Source organism: Lynx canadensis, chromosome A3 (genome assembly GCF_007474595.2).
Source record: "Lynx canadensis isolate LIC74 chromosome A3, mLynCan4.pri.v2, whole genome shotgun sequence".
Lineage (NCBI taxonomy): Eukaryota > Metazoa > Chordata > Mammalia > Carnivora > Felidae > Lynx > Lynx canadensis.
The window spans coordinates 108296159-108312589 of NC_044305.1; the positions used below are offsets into that span (position 1 = coordinate 108296159).

The following is a 16431-nucleotide window of genomic DNA, read 5'->3' on the forward strand; positions in this document are numbered from 1 at the left end:
GCAAAATTGATGAAAAACTGGGGTGCCTGGGTGGCTCAGTTAAATGTCTGACTTGATTTTGGCTCAGGTCATGATCTCACAGCCATGGGACTGACCCCCACATCGGGCTCTGCGTGGAGTGTGGAACCTGCTTGGGATTCTCTCTCTCCCTTTCTCTGTCTCAAAAATAAACCTTAAAAAAACTGGGGGCACCTGGGTGGCTTAGTGGGTTAAGTGTCCAACTTCAGCTCAGGTCATGATCTCAGGGTTCATCAGTTGGAGCACCACATTGGGCTCTGCACTGAGTGCAGAGCTTGCTTGGCATTCTCTCTCTCTCCCCCACCCGCCTCTCTCTCTCTCTCTCTCTCTCTCTCTGAAAAACAAACTTAAAAAGAATATGATGAAAACTTAGAGATCTCATACCCTTACTTAAAACTTAAGGCAGATGAGGCCTGGAGCAGTGAGGTGACTAAGCCAATATCACGTGGCAGTTAGTGACTGAGACAATTGGCTCAACTTTGACTCCTCGCATTTGGAGGACTGTTTTTAGGAACAGCTAAAATGTATTTGCAGTTCCCCTCCAAATTTAAAGACACACAATCATTAATTTGTACAAATTCCATTTATAGGCCACTGAAATCCAAGCAGGTATTATTGAGTATATTCTAGGTAATCAATTTAAGAGCTAAAGGAAAATAACATTAATGTTGATATTAGTCAGAAAATAACATTAACACTGATATTAGTCAACCTGGTTCTGAGTTTGCTCTTGAAATGTCACTTGAATTTTAACCAGGTGGTTTGCTTTTTACTCATTTTAATCATGTTAGCTCATCACAGATTCAGGGCACTTAAGTCTCTAGGGTATAGCCCACAACTGGGCTAAAGATGTACATGGCTTCCAGAGGCAAGGAGAGCTTTGACAGAATAGAATTCCAAAAAATCTTATCCAGGGCTCCTGGGTGGCTCAGTCGGTTGAGCATCCACCTTTGGCTCAAGTCATGATCTCACGGTTCATGAGTTCAAGCCCCACTCTGGGCTCTCTGCTATCAGAGCAGAACCCTCTTCAGATCCTCTGTCTCCCTCTCCCTGCCCCTCCCCTGCTTGTGCACGTTCTCTGTCAAAAATAAACATTTAAAAAAATCTTATGCACATTCTAACATTTTAAGACTGCTGATTCTCATTAGAGGCAAAAAAAAAAAATGCAGTCCTTTTTTAGAAGCTAGTTTCTCTACCTTCATGACTCCTCAAGAAAAGGAAGAATCACTGTGGTAAAGTACAATAAGCAGTTGCTTTGGAATCACACGTCTGTGTTCACATTCTGGTTCCATTACTTACTAGATGTGTAACTTTGGAGAAGTTACTTAAATAATCCTAGTCTCTGTTCCTCATCAACACATGAGGTTAATGGATCTACTGGGGACTATGTGAGGTTTAAAGGTGATATGTGTAAAACCCAATGCCTTTCACAGAATAGGTGCTTCATAAAGGTAACTAAAGCTATAAGGGATATGTTTTCAAAGTAGGCCTGCTTTCAGGTATCTTTTAAGAAGCTGAGACTTCATCCTGAATTCCCCTAACTTGATTCTTTGGTATCCAGATTCCTTTGATGTTTACTATCACTTCAATTGGTTTTGAGTGACTGTATTATAAACATTTGATAGGGCCTATCTGACTATTCAAAAATATTTACTGTTCCAAGTCCACTTCTGATGTTAGGAATACAGCAATGAACAAAACAAACAAAAATCTCTATCATCATGAGATTGGTTATCTAGTGAGGAGATGTAGACAATAATAAGAAATAGCATATTATACATTAGAATGTTGTAGCTGCTATAAACAACAAAAAAAAGAAGGTTCCTGGGAATGTAGGGGACAGGTTGGTGATCTATAAATGGGATGGTCAGAGTCAGCTCATGGAGAAGGTGGCATATTGGTAAAGAAGGAGGTGAAGGAAGGAGATGTGCAAGTGTCTGAGAAAGGAGTATGCCAGGTCATGGGGAAAGGCCAGTTCAAGAGCCTAGAGGCAGGAGCATACCTGGTACATGTAGCGAGGTTACAGAATAGGAGATGCCATCAGAAGTTTAATGGGGTCCAGGTCACTTGTAATGACTTTGGCTTCCTTTAGAAATAAACAGAGCCCATAGAGCATTTGAGCAAGGGATCACTCTGGCTGCCATGTTGAGAATAATTAAGGGTTAAGACTGGGAGCAGGGAGGCTAGCCCAGTAGAAGGCAGCTTGGGCAAGGTGATAGCAGTGGAGGTGGTGGGAAGTTGTTCAGAGTCTGGATGGATTTGGAAGACAGCCAATTTGCTGAGAGCCTGAACATGGAGTTTAAGAAATAGAATTGCCAAGGATGACTTCAAGGTTTTTAGCCTGACCAACTAGAAGGACAAAGTTACCATTAACTGAAGTGGGAAAAGTAGAGTTGAAGCAGAGGCTAGGACACGTGAAGTTCAATAAATATGTCAGACATTTGAGGGGTGCCAGGAGGCAGTGGGAGATGTAAGTCCGAAATCTGGGAAAGAGTCTGGGCCAAGGATATAAAATGGGGAATCACTTCCATAGAGACCATATTTTAAAGCTGGCCCACTGGATAAGATCACCAAAGAAGTACAGACTGGAAAAAGAAGATATCTAAGGAGAGCTCTGGGACCCTCTAACAAGAGAGGGAGAAGAAAGGAGAACCAGCAAATAGACAAAGAAGGAACTGCCAATGAAGAATGATGGCAGCCAAAAGGGTGTTGTGCCCTTGAAGCCTAGTAAATTATTTCAGAAGGAAGAGGTGATAAGCATGTCAAACACTATCTGATAGGGAGAGTGGAGTACTCATTCAGCAAGGTGAAAGTCAGTGATGATCTGGACATGACCGGTGTAGGGGGGAGGTGTGAGCCCAGTGAGTTTAAATTTTTCTTTAAAATTTATTCCTTTTTTGAGACAGAGAGAGACAGTGTGAGCAGGGGGAAGGACAGAATCCGAAGCAGGCTCCAGGCTCTGAGCTGTCAGCACAGAGTCCAATGCGGGGCTTAAACTCATGAACCGTGAGATCGCGACCCTAGCCGAAGTCAGACGCTCAACCAACTGAGCCACCCAGGCGCCCCGCGAGCCCAGTGAGTTTAATGATAAGAGGCAAGAACTGGAGCAGTTTCCTCTTTCAAAGGTAAGCAGAGACGTGCAGCATAACTGGAACAGTCAAGATACTTTTTGCTTTAAAAATGGGAGAAATAAGAGCATGATTGAATGCTAAAGGGTTTGCCCCAGTTGGAAAATGTGATAATAAGGAGAGGGTGACCTAGTGCTAAATGGAAACAACCCACTTAGAAACACACACAGTATCGAGCAACAGTCCTTTACAAAGTAGATCCCACTGTCTTCAGATGAACAGCTTTACATACACGAGGAGGGAACACAACACACTCCGTTTTCCTGCTAAGAATTAAGAGAATTTTAATGCTACTACCTCTGAAGGGAATGAGGGAAGAAGGCGGGAGGGGGAATCTATTTTATAGATAAGAAACATGTTTAGATGACTTACCGAGATCATGTATAAGCTCTTTGAAAACAACAAGTTTTGGAAAACAAGTTATTTGGGTAGAAAGCTCTTGACTATTTTGCATGTCTGACAGCCTCCAAAAACAACATCTTCAGCACTGCCCAAATCATATCCCATATTTTTATACAGATGTTTAAAACTTAGGTCTAGTGTCACACACCAATTTCTATTTTTTCCCTTAAAATATATAGGTTTCCATCAATCTCCTCAACCTTTTTTTTTTTTTAACTCATTTCCCTTTTTGAAGAAGTGTATCTCCTCTTCCTTCTCCCTCACCCCCTCCCCACCATGTGAGACTCACTGGCCTATATTCCATAAATGCCAAGATGCCCGGATGCTGAGAACACTACACTTACATCTTTAAGTTAAATCAACTTTCAGGATATGAGAATCCAAAGTGTCCCCAATTACTGTTTTAGGCTCAGGAAGAAAATTATTAATGGTGATGTTTCAAGAGAAAGTTTAGTCTGAAAACTGTATCTAATTTTATTACACAACTTAACAGAAGACATTCATTTTACCATTTTTCTAAGTGCATGCAATTATCTAGAATATACAATCAACTTTACCAATTTATTACAAAGAACACTAATCCTGTATATATGTATATTGTAACCAAAATTTTACTGTATGTGATAGTAAAGATCACAGATGAATTTAAGAAAACCTCAGAAAGAGTCACTCTACCAGCTTTCTGTATCTCAAGGTAAATATAATCAATTCTCTATTCTGTCCTAAACTTCCATCTATGGCTAGAATGTGAGTGCTGATTACATACTAGATCATCCAATTTATTGGTCTAAGAGGTAATGGCTATACAATTTCAGTGGGCCAAAGAATCACCTGGGTGCATTTAAAATGCAGGTACCTGGGCCCCACTCTCAAATTTATTCCAATAAAGTGGGACTGAACTAGTCGCCAGGAATCTGAATTTTTACAAGTTGTCTCATGGAGAAAGTAAAGTGTTAGTAAAGATTTGAAGAAGGTAAGTGAACGAGTCATGAGGTGCTATAGAAAGTACTATTCAAAGAGTTCTCCCTGAGCAAGGAAGAAACATTCTAATGGCAAGCCCCAGATAGGTTTCAACTATTTGTCATAGGGCGAAACAGAGGACCCTGGAGTGCTGGTCCACACATTCCTGGTTCTCCAAGCTTCCAGTTTTAGAGTCAGTAAAGTGGGGCAAATCCTTGTTTAGGCTTGTATATAGACCACACCCAGCTACAGAAGGGACCTGCTGGCCCTCCCAGCCTGTGCAGAAATACCCAACTCCTCTTTTGGTGGGGCGCTTCCTTCTGTTTAGGGACCCAAACACTTCCAGAAGACAGCCGTGGTCCCCTACGTAAACTGTACTTCTCCATGGGACTGGAGCTCACAGATGGAGGAATTGCAAACCTCTTTCCCACCCTGATTTCGTCTTTAATGCAACATCACATTAAATGTCATTAAGAAACATCATCAAAGATCCTATCTCTGCTGTCAATTTACAATACTATGAAGTGACCCAGGACAACACAGAAAAGAGTAGCAAACTTTTTTTCTTTTTCTTTTCTTTTTTTCTTTCTTTCTTTCCTTTCCTTTCTTTTTTCTTTCTCTTTCTTTTCTTTCCTTCTTTCTTTCCTTTCTTTCTCTCCTTTTCTTTTTCTTTCCTTTTCTTTCTTTCTTGCTTTCTTTTCTCTTCTTTTCTTTCCTTTTCTTTTCTTTTCTTTCTTTCTTTTTTTGTGGAAAGATGTTTGCAAATGTTAAATGCTGTGAAAAGGACAGTAGTGCCTTTTACTGCTCCAGAAGACAACAGTGTTTTATTTCTTTTGTGATTGGTATTTTTCTTAAAAAGAAAAAAAAAAAATGAAAGGCAAGAAGGTAAAGAGACAACCCTGAAGCTCTGTCAAATCATGAGCAGAAATTATTCTCTGCAACTGTGTACTGTTCTAGAGGTGGAAAGGAATTTTAAAAGATATGTCATAGTTCCTGCCCTCAAGGGGACTCAACATTCTTGTTGGGAAGACAAGACAAATATGTAAGAAGATAGACAAGTTACGGCACCAGAGAAAATTACGGCACTCACAGAAAGATGAGGGACTTACCCAGGGCCTTGAAGACTGGCAGGGGGAAGGAAGCTACGCAAAAGGCATGACGCAAGGGGCCATGGCTCGCCAGCAGGCAAGAGAAGCCCAGTGTAACTGAGGGCCGGGAGTCCAGTAGGCTGGCAAAGTAGGAGACAGCAGCCAAAGAGAAGACTTGACACCATGCTGGACAGACAGCCTTGAAGGTCAAGTCGAGGAGTTCAGAATTTGTAGACAAAAAAGAACGTTCAGAGAGTTTCACATAATGCAGCATTTGGGAATATTAATGTGTTAAAAGAAGTACAGGACTGATGCAGAGCTAGAAAGCTACTGGAAAAATCCAGATACCAGGTGAAGGAGACCCAGGGAGTAGCAGCACTAATTATTACTAGTTTTACATGCTAGTTTCATAAAATACAATGAAACTGAGTTGTGCTACCGATGTAACATCAAGATTCTTTCAAAGAATGTTATCGAAATGAAAATCTGGGAGGTGTGTGAAGTTTTTGAAACCTTCCCAAGTAATCCATCATTTTTATGATAAACATTATGAAGGGGAAAGAAATTTTATTGTTTTTACATTTTACTTAAAAGACTGTGACTTGCAGTTCACTTTCCATATCCAGTCAGTTCTGCATTGTGCTTTCAGACACTGCCCCCGAACCTTCTTTGGCCTACTAAACAGAGATAAATCTAACTTCAAAGGAGTTCATTAATTTCAGGAAAATGAAAAGCTTGGCTTAACCTTAAATACTGGAAACTCCCAAAACTTGACAGCAATCCTGTAGACATTCCAGACCCCCTACTGTTCAAAGGCTAATGGATGAGTTCCTAATTAATCATCAGACTTGTAGAAAACATGTAACAAGTAAAACTTCCCCGATTTTATCAAGCAGTGCATTCCTAGAGGAAGAGCCTCTAAAGAAGTCGGTTTGAGTACCAAGATTTTGAATGAGTGGTAACCAAATGCCTCTAATTCATTATAGATAACTGCCTGGGAAGAGAGACAAATTGTTTAAAACTAATTTTTTTCTATTATTCTTGTGTTAGGGGCATGTCAAGGCTGTGGACCATCCTGGACATGGGGAAGCAGAGCACATTTTATTATCCTGTAGCCATGAAAGCCTCACTGCAATGATTCCTCTGTCTGAGCTGTTACGAACTCTGTTTTTTGTGTTTGTTTTTTTTTTTTTAAACAGCTTACTTCTGGAAAACAGAACAAGGTCTTACCAGCCCTAAATTTTCATTCTGTTCCGGTGTTTTGTAGCAACTGCTGTGCATGTGCTATTAAAGCACTGATGTTGTTGCCACCTTCTTTCCAGACTGAAGAAAGTCTTTTAAAAGAGGACGTAGCTAAATAAGTGTTTTTTCCCCCAACCCATCTGCTCATGAGTGTATGTGACACTCAGGATCACTAATGTGTCTCTGAATCCTGAGAACTCAATAACACATAGACTCTAGACTATTCTCATCTGCAGCACAACTCACACAAGTGAAAATGTTTCTTTGGCCTCCCAGTCTCAAGAGAAATCACTGTTCCCTGTACTGATTCTCATAGCCACAGAGAGAGAAATATTACTCTTCTGGTTCTCTTCCCGTTTAGAGACCAGTGTGTCTATAACCCTTGAACCTTCTATGTCATGGTTTAAGCACAAATTCTCCACAACTCAGATTGGCAACACGTAAAATACAACTTTTTACTGATCCTTTGCCTTAAGGGATGTTGGGTATTGCTTTGGGGAAGACATATAGCAAGACAGAACTGGCCCCTAACATCGTGTATATTAGCCTAAGAACATTGGGATGAATTAATAAGGTAAATGCCTAGGAAGCATAAAATTCACATCCATGTTACACGCTCAATTTTATACTGGGGGGAATGACTTCAAGTTGGAAGTTTTTGTTCTTACAAACATTTATTTTCCTCCAAATTTATTGTGTTTCTATAATGCTGTGAAAAGTCTTCGTTTCCCTGTTCCCAAGTGCTGAAGTTCAAAAAGCCAGCTCTCAACCACAGACTAATCTTCATCTCTTCAATGTCTTGTATGTTGATTTAGTTTCATATGTAAGTATTTATATTAGTTTTCCTCAGGGACTTATACATCTATATATATATATATATATATATATATATATATGTATATATATATTCCTACACAGATATATACAAGCTTTTTACCCTCATCTTACCACTTGACAATACAACTTTAAGTATGTTTTACACAGCTGTTCCTTGGTCAAGGTCATTTGCAAGAGCAAGTCGGTTTCTGAAGAAATCTTGTTTGGTGGGTGAAGGATCCATTGAGGGATTCTCATTAGTTTTTTCCCTGTATTCTGATCCACTGGACCTAAAATCTCAGCACACAGATAAAGTACAGGTTGATTTGGTTTTAATTGTTTTCAGATATTTTATCTATCCAAATTGTTTTGCATTTGTAAAACAGTTGCCTCTTAGATCTGGAATAATTTTTACTTCCCCTGAATTTCATGACTCAGGACATGTGTAGCTAAAATTTGCAAAGAACATAAAGAGAATTTCTTTCTAATGCTTTATGGAGACAATTGTGACAACTGTGTATGTTAGTGTAAGATATTATGTGATAACACTGTAAAAGGGAAATAAAGGCTCAGAAAATTTAGTAAATCCTATTTTTGTTTCAACCGAGTAACTACTCCACAAATTACCAAGGCCCTTAAATTAAAATGGATGGAATTCATTGGTCTCAACTGAGGTTATCTAACAAGGGCCATCATTGAATTTGGGCATTACATTACAAACTCTTGCTGTTGCTTGTTTTCATTTTTAAATGAAAAATTTATTGAAGCCAACCACACACATATGCTACATTTGGTAGAATTCAGAAATTAGTACAGTAGTCAGATTGAGGAGATTCTATAATCTCAACCACCACAAAGGAGACCAAGCCCAATCAATAGTCAACAACTCAAATCAGTCCAATGGAGTCCCCAGTCGAGGGTGCATTCTTCCTTTATCTTGGTTAAGCCAGTTGGGTAATCCATCCCAGCTCTGCACCTTCTCCAGTTTGTTCATGTCAGAAGTCCCTGGAGGGAGGAGGCTTTCTGGAAATAACCTTTGAAAGGCTAGGCTGGGCCCTTTGGCTAGCTTAAACTCAGAGCTAGAATGGGTAAAACTAGCCCACTGACTGAGAACCAGTATCAAAAGACCTCATGCAGGATGTATGGAAGCGATGTTAGACATGAAATTCTTTGTCCAAAGCTCCTATACAACTGAACAAGTTCTCCATATGCTGAGGCAGAATCAGGCATGCTTCCACTATCCACAAAAGAAAGGTAAGTTCTTTCACTATCATTGGTATGCTACAAGTCCTCACTGTTGTTGTTAGATAAGTTAACTAAGACTCTTATCAGTTACTGAATTAATTGGGCAGAATTCAAACATCCCTTTACATTCTTCAAAGAAAGCAGCTGGATCCACACAAAGACTAAAATCCTGATGTCTAGAAATCTGATGACTGACTGGAGTTTTTTTACTCTTCACCCTGATACTTGGCCTCACAGAGAAGCCAGAGCTGCCCACCATGTTTTCTACTTCCAGTCAGGAAGAAGCACCATCCCTCTACATCCCAGGGCATGAAGGAAAAACTATTCTTTCTCAGCACACCAGTGCATCTGGATACTCATCAGGTAAGATTATATCTGGCTGGGGTGAAAGTCCTTTTCCTTTTCAGAAGCCCCCTTGAAACAGCCTTCACGTGCCCCCCCCCCAAACTCTACACCTTCTCTCAACTCAGAACTCCCACCTACTTCCAGTTCAAATCATCCCTGATTAGTACAGTTGTACCCAAAATGTTAGGAAGATATATTTTTGACCATTTTATTCCTTCCCCATATCTTCTTTTATACAGAAGGCTAGGAATGCTTATAGTTATGGGGGGTGGGAAGTAGGAAGCAAGATTTGAATCTGGCTGGTGTTTCTTCTGAATGTTCCCCCACATGGCAGTTTCTGATCAGAAAGCCATTAGTCAGAACTTAAAATCTTTACCTCTCGTTTCCCCTCTTAGCTGCATCTGATCTCTCCAAAACCCAATATGTCACACTTTGATGGTTCCAACATGCAACTGTTTAGTGTTTACCTGGAAATGGGAAAGCTTTGATGTCACCACCAGCCCCAAGGACCACAGAAATCTTCACCAGTTGCGTTCCCATTTCTGAAACAAATGCCAAAATCGCCCTGTCTAGTTTTCAAAGTCCACAAACTCAGCTTAGTATTTTCTTTTTTTAACCGCTCTTCTCACAAACCGCCTTCTCTGTGTCTCCAGGTGTGTGCATTTCTCGATAGTAACTATTAATTAACTAATGGCTAACTTGCTAATCCTTCTCAAAATCCAGCATTCTACGGTAGTCAGAACTATAAGCTTATTTTTACCCTTGTAAAGGTAATTTTAACTGATCTCTTTACATGCTTACATGGTATGTGGTCACTTGGACTCTTCCAAATGTGTGGCTATGAGGCTCTGATGTAATGTGTACCTAAATTACTGGGAAATACCTACAGAATCTAGGAGAAATGGCCAGCGTATTTGCTTTTATTCCCTTTATCTATAAAACAGGAATGGCTTTTGAGCTCCTGGGGCCATTCTGGTTGAATGCAGGGCAGATCTGAGCAGACACTGGAGGGACAGGCAGGCAAACACTTGCTGGCCCAGGGTACAATGGCTGCCAGTACATTGGGACACATAGCCATCCAAGTGTTTGATGGAAAGAGAACAACCTGTTGCTAAGTTCCCTTCCACTTAGTCCACACAAAGAAAATAACAAGCTGGGTACATTATACAAGTACAGATTTGCTACAAATAAGCCTTGAAAGTTTGTCTGGAGCTTGGAAAGGGAGGAGGGGTAGAATCCAGTGCCTTGGAACCCTCTGACCTAAGAAGGGCTGGTTTTCTGATTGGAAAGATTGTTCACTGTGGAAGCTTTAGGAGCACATGGAAAAGTAAGGGAGCAGGGGAACACCATCCTGTCAGCCAAATGAGTCAGCCCTAGTAATCAACAGGGTAACACAATGAGCACTCATTTAATATATGTCTTTTGAGTGCTTAATATCCTCTAGGTACTGAACCTTCAGCTAGGTTACCCTTACATCTGAACTGTAAGCTTCTAATGGGCGAGAACTATTTCTTTTACTTCTTTAGTGCTGGACAGAACCTAGTACACTGACTTAGTGATTGATTTCAAATGACCTATTAAGAAAAATTTGTAATGAGGTTTAAGTAATCTAAAATGTTATGCCTTTAATCACCTCCTTCAATTTTAAAGTTATGTAGGGAAATGAGATGGGAAATGAGAGAGAAACCCATAGTGGGTAAGAATAGGAGAAGGACTTGAGATAGGCTTTGAGGAGGCAAAGAAGAAGGTGAGGATAAAATTATCAATTAAATCTTTAGGAGTCCTGCTTTCAATGACATGATCTTTTCCACTGCCCAGGTTGGGCATATACTAAAACAACTGATAAGTCACCAAAAGAAGAGATTCACTGACGTTCAATTAAATGGGGGTGCTGTAGAATTAAATGTGTGTGTGTGTGTGTGTGTGTGTGTGTGTGTGTGCGTGTGCATGATTAATGGATTTTGATGTGATTGGTGCAGGGAGGAGACACTGAGGTATGTAAGTTATAAAGTGTTAAAGAGGAAGGGAACGGGTAAGGAAGGAGAATTAGTCATTTGGAAGCCATATTCTTTTTCTTCTACTCTCCCAAATTTGCAGATAAAAAGGGCATCTACATTCTACCCCTAAACTGCCTTATATAATCCTCTTCCTCCATGCCACACCTCTAACCAAGAATACTTACTAAAGTAAGTGCAGGATTTATATATAAAGTAGCATTTGCCTCACACTTCAGAATAGTCTAGATATAAGTCTTTGACAGCCTCCATGTACAGCCTTTTAGAATGGAGTTTGCCTTACTCCCTGATCAAAGGCAGGGAAATAAGGATTCAGTGCAGCATTAGCCTATCACATTAGGTCTGTTTCTGGCTTCTAAGGATCTGCATTAAAGAATTTTAAAGTCACTTAACATTTTCAAGCTTTAGATACGTATAGTCTTTATGCTGATCAATTCTGGGCAGCTTTCAGGGACATGTGACCTGGTATCTACCCAGGACAAATGTGCCTGAGATAGAAATAATCAGAGCATCATTCTTTTCCCCAAATATCTTGGGTGTTTTCAGGATTTTTTTTTTAATGATGTCAACTCGACTCTCCCTTTTGAATCCTTGTGGGTATGAGCATTCATTCGGCCCTCCCAGCCTCAGAGGGAAGAGAACCCTTTCTCAGGTTTTCTGTTGCATCTGGCTCCATGCCTAGCTTCATCCCGAAGCAGCATTCTGGGTGTGTGGGGCCACCAGCCAAACAAGCCCCTATGGATACAAAAAGTGTGTCAGTGTAGACAGGAATGAGCCTCCAGAGGGCTGTGGGAGAGGCAGGCAGCGAGCCCCAGGTGTGACACAGGTGGCTTTTCTGGCACTAGTCCATTTTGGACCTCTGAGGCCAGGTTCTGGCATGGTTTTGGTACCCAGGATTAACCACTTCTTAAAGTCACAGGGCTTGCTGCCAGCCTGACCTCCCAACACACGGGAGGAGAATAAGCTGAATGTCTCGTTCCGGTTCCTCCCTGTACCTGTCCACATGCCTGACTTCAGAGTGCAAGCTCCTATACGGCAGCTGGGACTGTGTCGTTCGCGATTCCTATACAAGCGTCTCATACGGTACGTGCATGTAAGAAAGAATGCTTAACTACTGAGAAGAATGGTGTGTTCTCATCTGAATTAAGAGTCACTGACCTTTCTGTGCTACACTGGGACCTTCCTGCCCTTCCTCTCCACCTTAGCATAATGGAGCAAACTTCCCCACGGTTCTTCTTGAGAACACTCAGGAGAAGGTACTCAAGCTGCTTCTCTATCCTGTGCAGAGTCCCAGAGCGCACGCTGTGGCACCGTGCACGCAGGCGATAAGCAAGTATCACCTGGTGGTGCTCACAGTCCAACCCCAGATGTTCAAAGCCAGGAAAGCCTGCCGGAGGGAAGAGCCATCTGTGTGGTACCCCACTTTACTTCCATTCAGGTAACACTTCAGATTTTAAATACAAAGGCAGCAGCACGATTGGTGGCAGTATTGTGATTGATGCAGGAGAGACTGATCTATGAGAAAGGATGAGAAGGCTAAGGGGATCCATTTAACCCTCTAAGAAGAAGGATCCCCCAAAGGTACAAGAAGACAGAAAGCAATCGACCAACATGAATTTGGAGAGTCCACAGCTAGTCCTCAGCATTGTGCCAAGGGAGGTGGGGGGCTACAGAAAGATAAAATCAGGTCTTCCACATGGTGAGTCTTTAAAATTATAGGTCCCAACGCCATATTAATTTCTTGTTCCAGGTGTTAAAAAGATGTGATTACTCAGATTGATCTAAAACAAAGCCAACAAAGCAAATCTCAGCACTAGGAAGAACTCAGGTGCTTATCTTGGGCAATCTCCCACTTAGTGTAGGAATCCCTTCCGTTAGCACCCCTGAGGAGGGCCACCGTCTTCTACTCAGGAGAACCCACACCCTCATGAGGGAGCCAGCTCCGGATTCAGGCACCTCTTACCCATTTCTCCTAGTTCTGCCCCCTGGATACACAGAGGACAAGTCTACTCCCTCTGCCTCAAGTACTGGCAGAGCGTTTTCTAACATCTCTCTGAAAAAAGGAAATTTGCGAATCCATGGCTCATTGCTTTCCAACAGACAGTACCCACTCATTATAAATGTCAGTGGGCAAAAGGTGGCTGTTTGTTTTGGGAATACTGTGGTTTTAAAAAAGAGATAGGCTCAAGCAGTGCCTATCTTAGGAGTCCTTAGAAGGATTTAGGGGCCTAAATCCCAAGGTCAGGCTGGAGAGTTGTCTCCTTCCAGGTCTCTCCACCCCCGCCAAACATGATAGAAACAGGCACTGGGCCGAGAAAAATCTGTCTATGAACCTAAAGAGAGGGATACAAGTCTTAACTCCTCACCCCTTGCATAAAGGGATCTAGCAACAGGCATGCACCGGACTACCTCAGCAGAAATTAGCTGTGTCTAATTGCAATACTGTTGCTCTCTTCCTCTTTCTCATTCTTCCAGTAATAACAGGCAGGGATCCTCAGTCAGAGATCCACTAAACTCAGTACCACCCTCCCCATAGGAGAAAAATTAGACAAACCATGAAAAAAAGTTCTTACTCCAGGCCTGTCCTCAACTCTTCCATCAAAACCGTTATCTAAATCAGCCAGTAAATTCTACCCTCAAGGATAAAGTGATTTCCCTGTACTTCCTCACTTATCAGCAACTCTCCAAAGGCAGCAATATACTTTCCCATCCACTAAATGTTTAAAACTGACTGCAAGAACCACCTCTACCAAGAGAAACTAAGTAAGGGTGAAATCTCTCTAAAGGGGGGGGGGGGGGGTGGGTGGCCTCAGGCCCAGTGGAGATAGAGACAGTAGTCTCTCAGGCAGACAATGGCTGGACTGGACAATCCCTCTAAGGTCAAACTCCAAATGCTCAGATCTCTCTTCCTTACATTTCATGCTGGGGTTTGGCCACCTTCTCCCAGTCTGTAAGACAGTGCTGGTAAGTGCTGGCCAAAATGCCTGGTGGGTGATTTCATACAACAAGGACTTAGAATCTTAGAAGGACCACAGAAGGGAAATGTCTTGTTTTTGCCTCCTATGGAGTATGGAAGCTCCATTAAAGTGATTTTTTAACTAGGGCCCAAACCAAATTCATTCTATCATTTCTGCTAGGGAAAACACTAGCAGAAGTCCCAATAAACATGTACTAGCATCCAGGATAACTATAGACTCCTACAGGCAGAAGTGCTGAGATCCCTTGGAAAACTTTCCACAGGTGGGGAGATTCGCATGGAACCTCCCATTACACCCAACCCCACACCTCCCAGTCTAAAAGGGATTTGATTGTCACCAGCTCATTACCCAGGGGACCTCCTCTGCTTTCTCTCCTCAGACACATGACTTGGGAACAAGGAAGTAGAGCTAAAAGATAGAAGAGGCAGAGGACAGGGCTGAGTTTGCTTTTACTCTAGGAGATTACAATGAGAAACATCCTGACCTGGCAGGAATCATGGCTACTGGCTGCAGGCACTGAGCTTGAAGCAGTTGAACCAGGCTACTTGAAACTTATTACTATTAAAACCTCAAGATTTAGCCCAAAGGGAAAGGAGTTATGATGCTGTCTTGTCTAAGGGCTACTCACTTCTTTTTAAAGAGCTTGCGGAAGGAGCTGCGAAAGCCCCCTTTCTGGTCTTGCCTGGGGTTTTGATCGCTGAAAGAGGTCTGTTCGCTCTCTCTTTCTTCCTTTGGACAGAATCTGGTGGTATCTTCTAAATGCATCTCCTGAAAACACAAAAGAGGGGTGTTTATTTACTCTTTTCCAAAGCTAATATCATCCTGACTGGGACAATTTTTTTACCTTCTGTCACTCTCCTCTCCCACCCCAACACACTAATGGTGAGCACCCTATTCCAACTAAAGCAAACCTAAGCTAATTAAGAAATCAGAAGTTGAGGGGTGCCTGGGTGCCTCAGTTGGTTAAGCGTCTGACTCTTGATTTCTGCTCAGGTCATGATCTCACAGTCGTGAGATTGAGCCCCATCAGGCTCTTCACTAAGCATGGAGCCTGCTAGGGATTCTCTCTCTCCCTCTCCCCCTTCCCGTTTCCTGCTTGCACATGCGTGCCTACTCTCCCTCACTCTAAGTAAATAAGTAAACATTAAAAAATAATAATAAATCAGAAGCTAAACAGAGGACAATTTTCTGCTGAGTGCAGAAATAATTTGTATGTATCAAGGCAAACAGTCTTAGAGTAGGATTATCCTATAACAATAAAGATGAGGACATAAAGGAAGTTAGCAAGTATCTAGACTATGGAGAATAACTTCTTATTCTGGCACCAATACTGTTCTGCTGGAAAACAAGTAGTGGTCCCCCCACATCTCTGCATATGTTTCTCTTTCCACAAAATAAGGCAGTTTCTTGATTGTAATGTTAGTTTTAAACTCATGTTCCTGACTCTCCTAGACATAAATGAGGGAAGGAGGCTTTGAGAGGTCGGATCTGTTTAGAAGTAAATGGCAACTATATATATCTGGGCATGTACACGCAAGTGTCTGTGTGCATGCCACACATTTCCAACCTGCAAATACACCTTTAATATGGTTTTTATAATTCTTAGTCCGTGGTATTTGGCGTGCGAAGTAAAAATAAATAAAAAAGAAGGCTCTATCTCCTGTGAACTTTCTAGTTTCTTTTTAAACGTGAGGTGTGCTAGGGGTGCCTCCGTGGCTCAGTCTGTTAAGTGTCTGACTTCGGCTCAGGTCATGATCTTGTGGTTCATGAGTTCAGGCCCTGCGTTGCGCTCTGTGCTGACAGCTCAGAGCCTGGAGCCTGTTTCAGATTCTGTGTCTTCCTCACCCGCTGCCCCTCCCCTGCTCATGCTCTGTCTCTCTTTCTCTCTCTCTCTCTCAAAAATAAATATTTATAAATAAATAAATAAATAAATAAATAAATAAATAAGATGTGCTAAATAAAAAAATGCACTTATATTTATGTTCCATATGAACAAAATATTTACTATGAGGGTGACTGAAACTTAAAAGTAACCAAAAATAGCTGCTTAATTTTGAACGTGAGAACCCAAGAAGTCAAAGCAAACACTACCCGAAACTTTCATAAACAGGATGGGTGACTGCTTGCTGACAGTGAAGTGAAACGTGGGGATTTTTTTCTTTTTTTTCAGGAAACATGGGTTTGACTTTGAGAA

The 16431-nt window shown here is 41.6% G+C and overlaps 1 protein-coding gene across 1 annotated transcript in view; it reads right to left on the reverse strand.

Moving 5' to 3' along the window:
* Positions 1-7027: 7027 nt before the first annotated feature.
* ARHGEF33 (Rho guanine nucleotide exchange factor 33) overlaps positions 7028-16431 on the reverse strand; it is a 48414-nt gene continuing 39010 nt past the window's right edge. Inside the window, exons 15-16 of the mRNA XM_030311250.2 lie at positions 14866-15005; positions 7028-7944 (exon numbers count right to left, since the gene is read on the reverse strand). Of these exons, the coding sequence (XP_030167110.1) occupies positions 7815-7944; positions 14866-15005 (270 nt within the window). The 3' untranslated portion in view covers positions 7028-7814. The remainder of the gene's footprint in view (positions 7945-14865; positions 15006-16431) is intronic.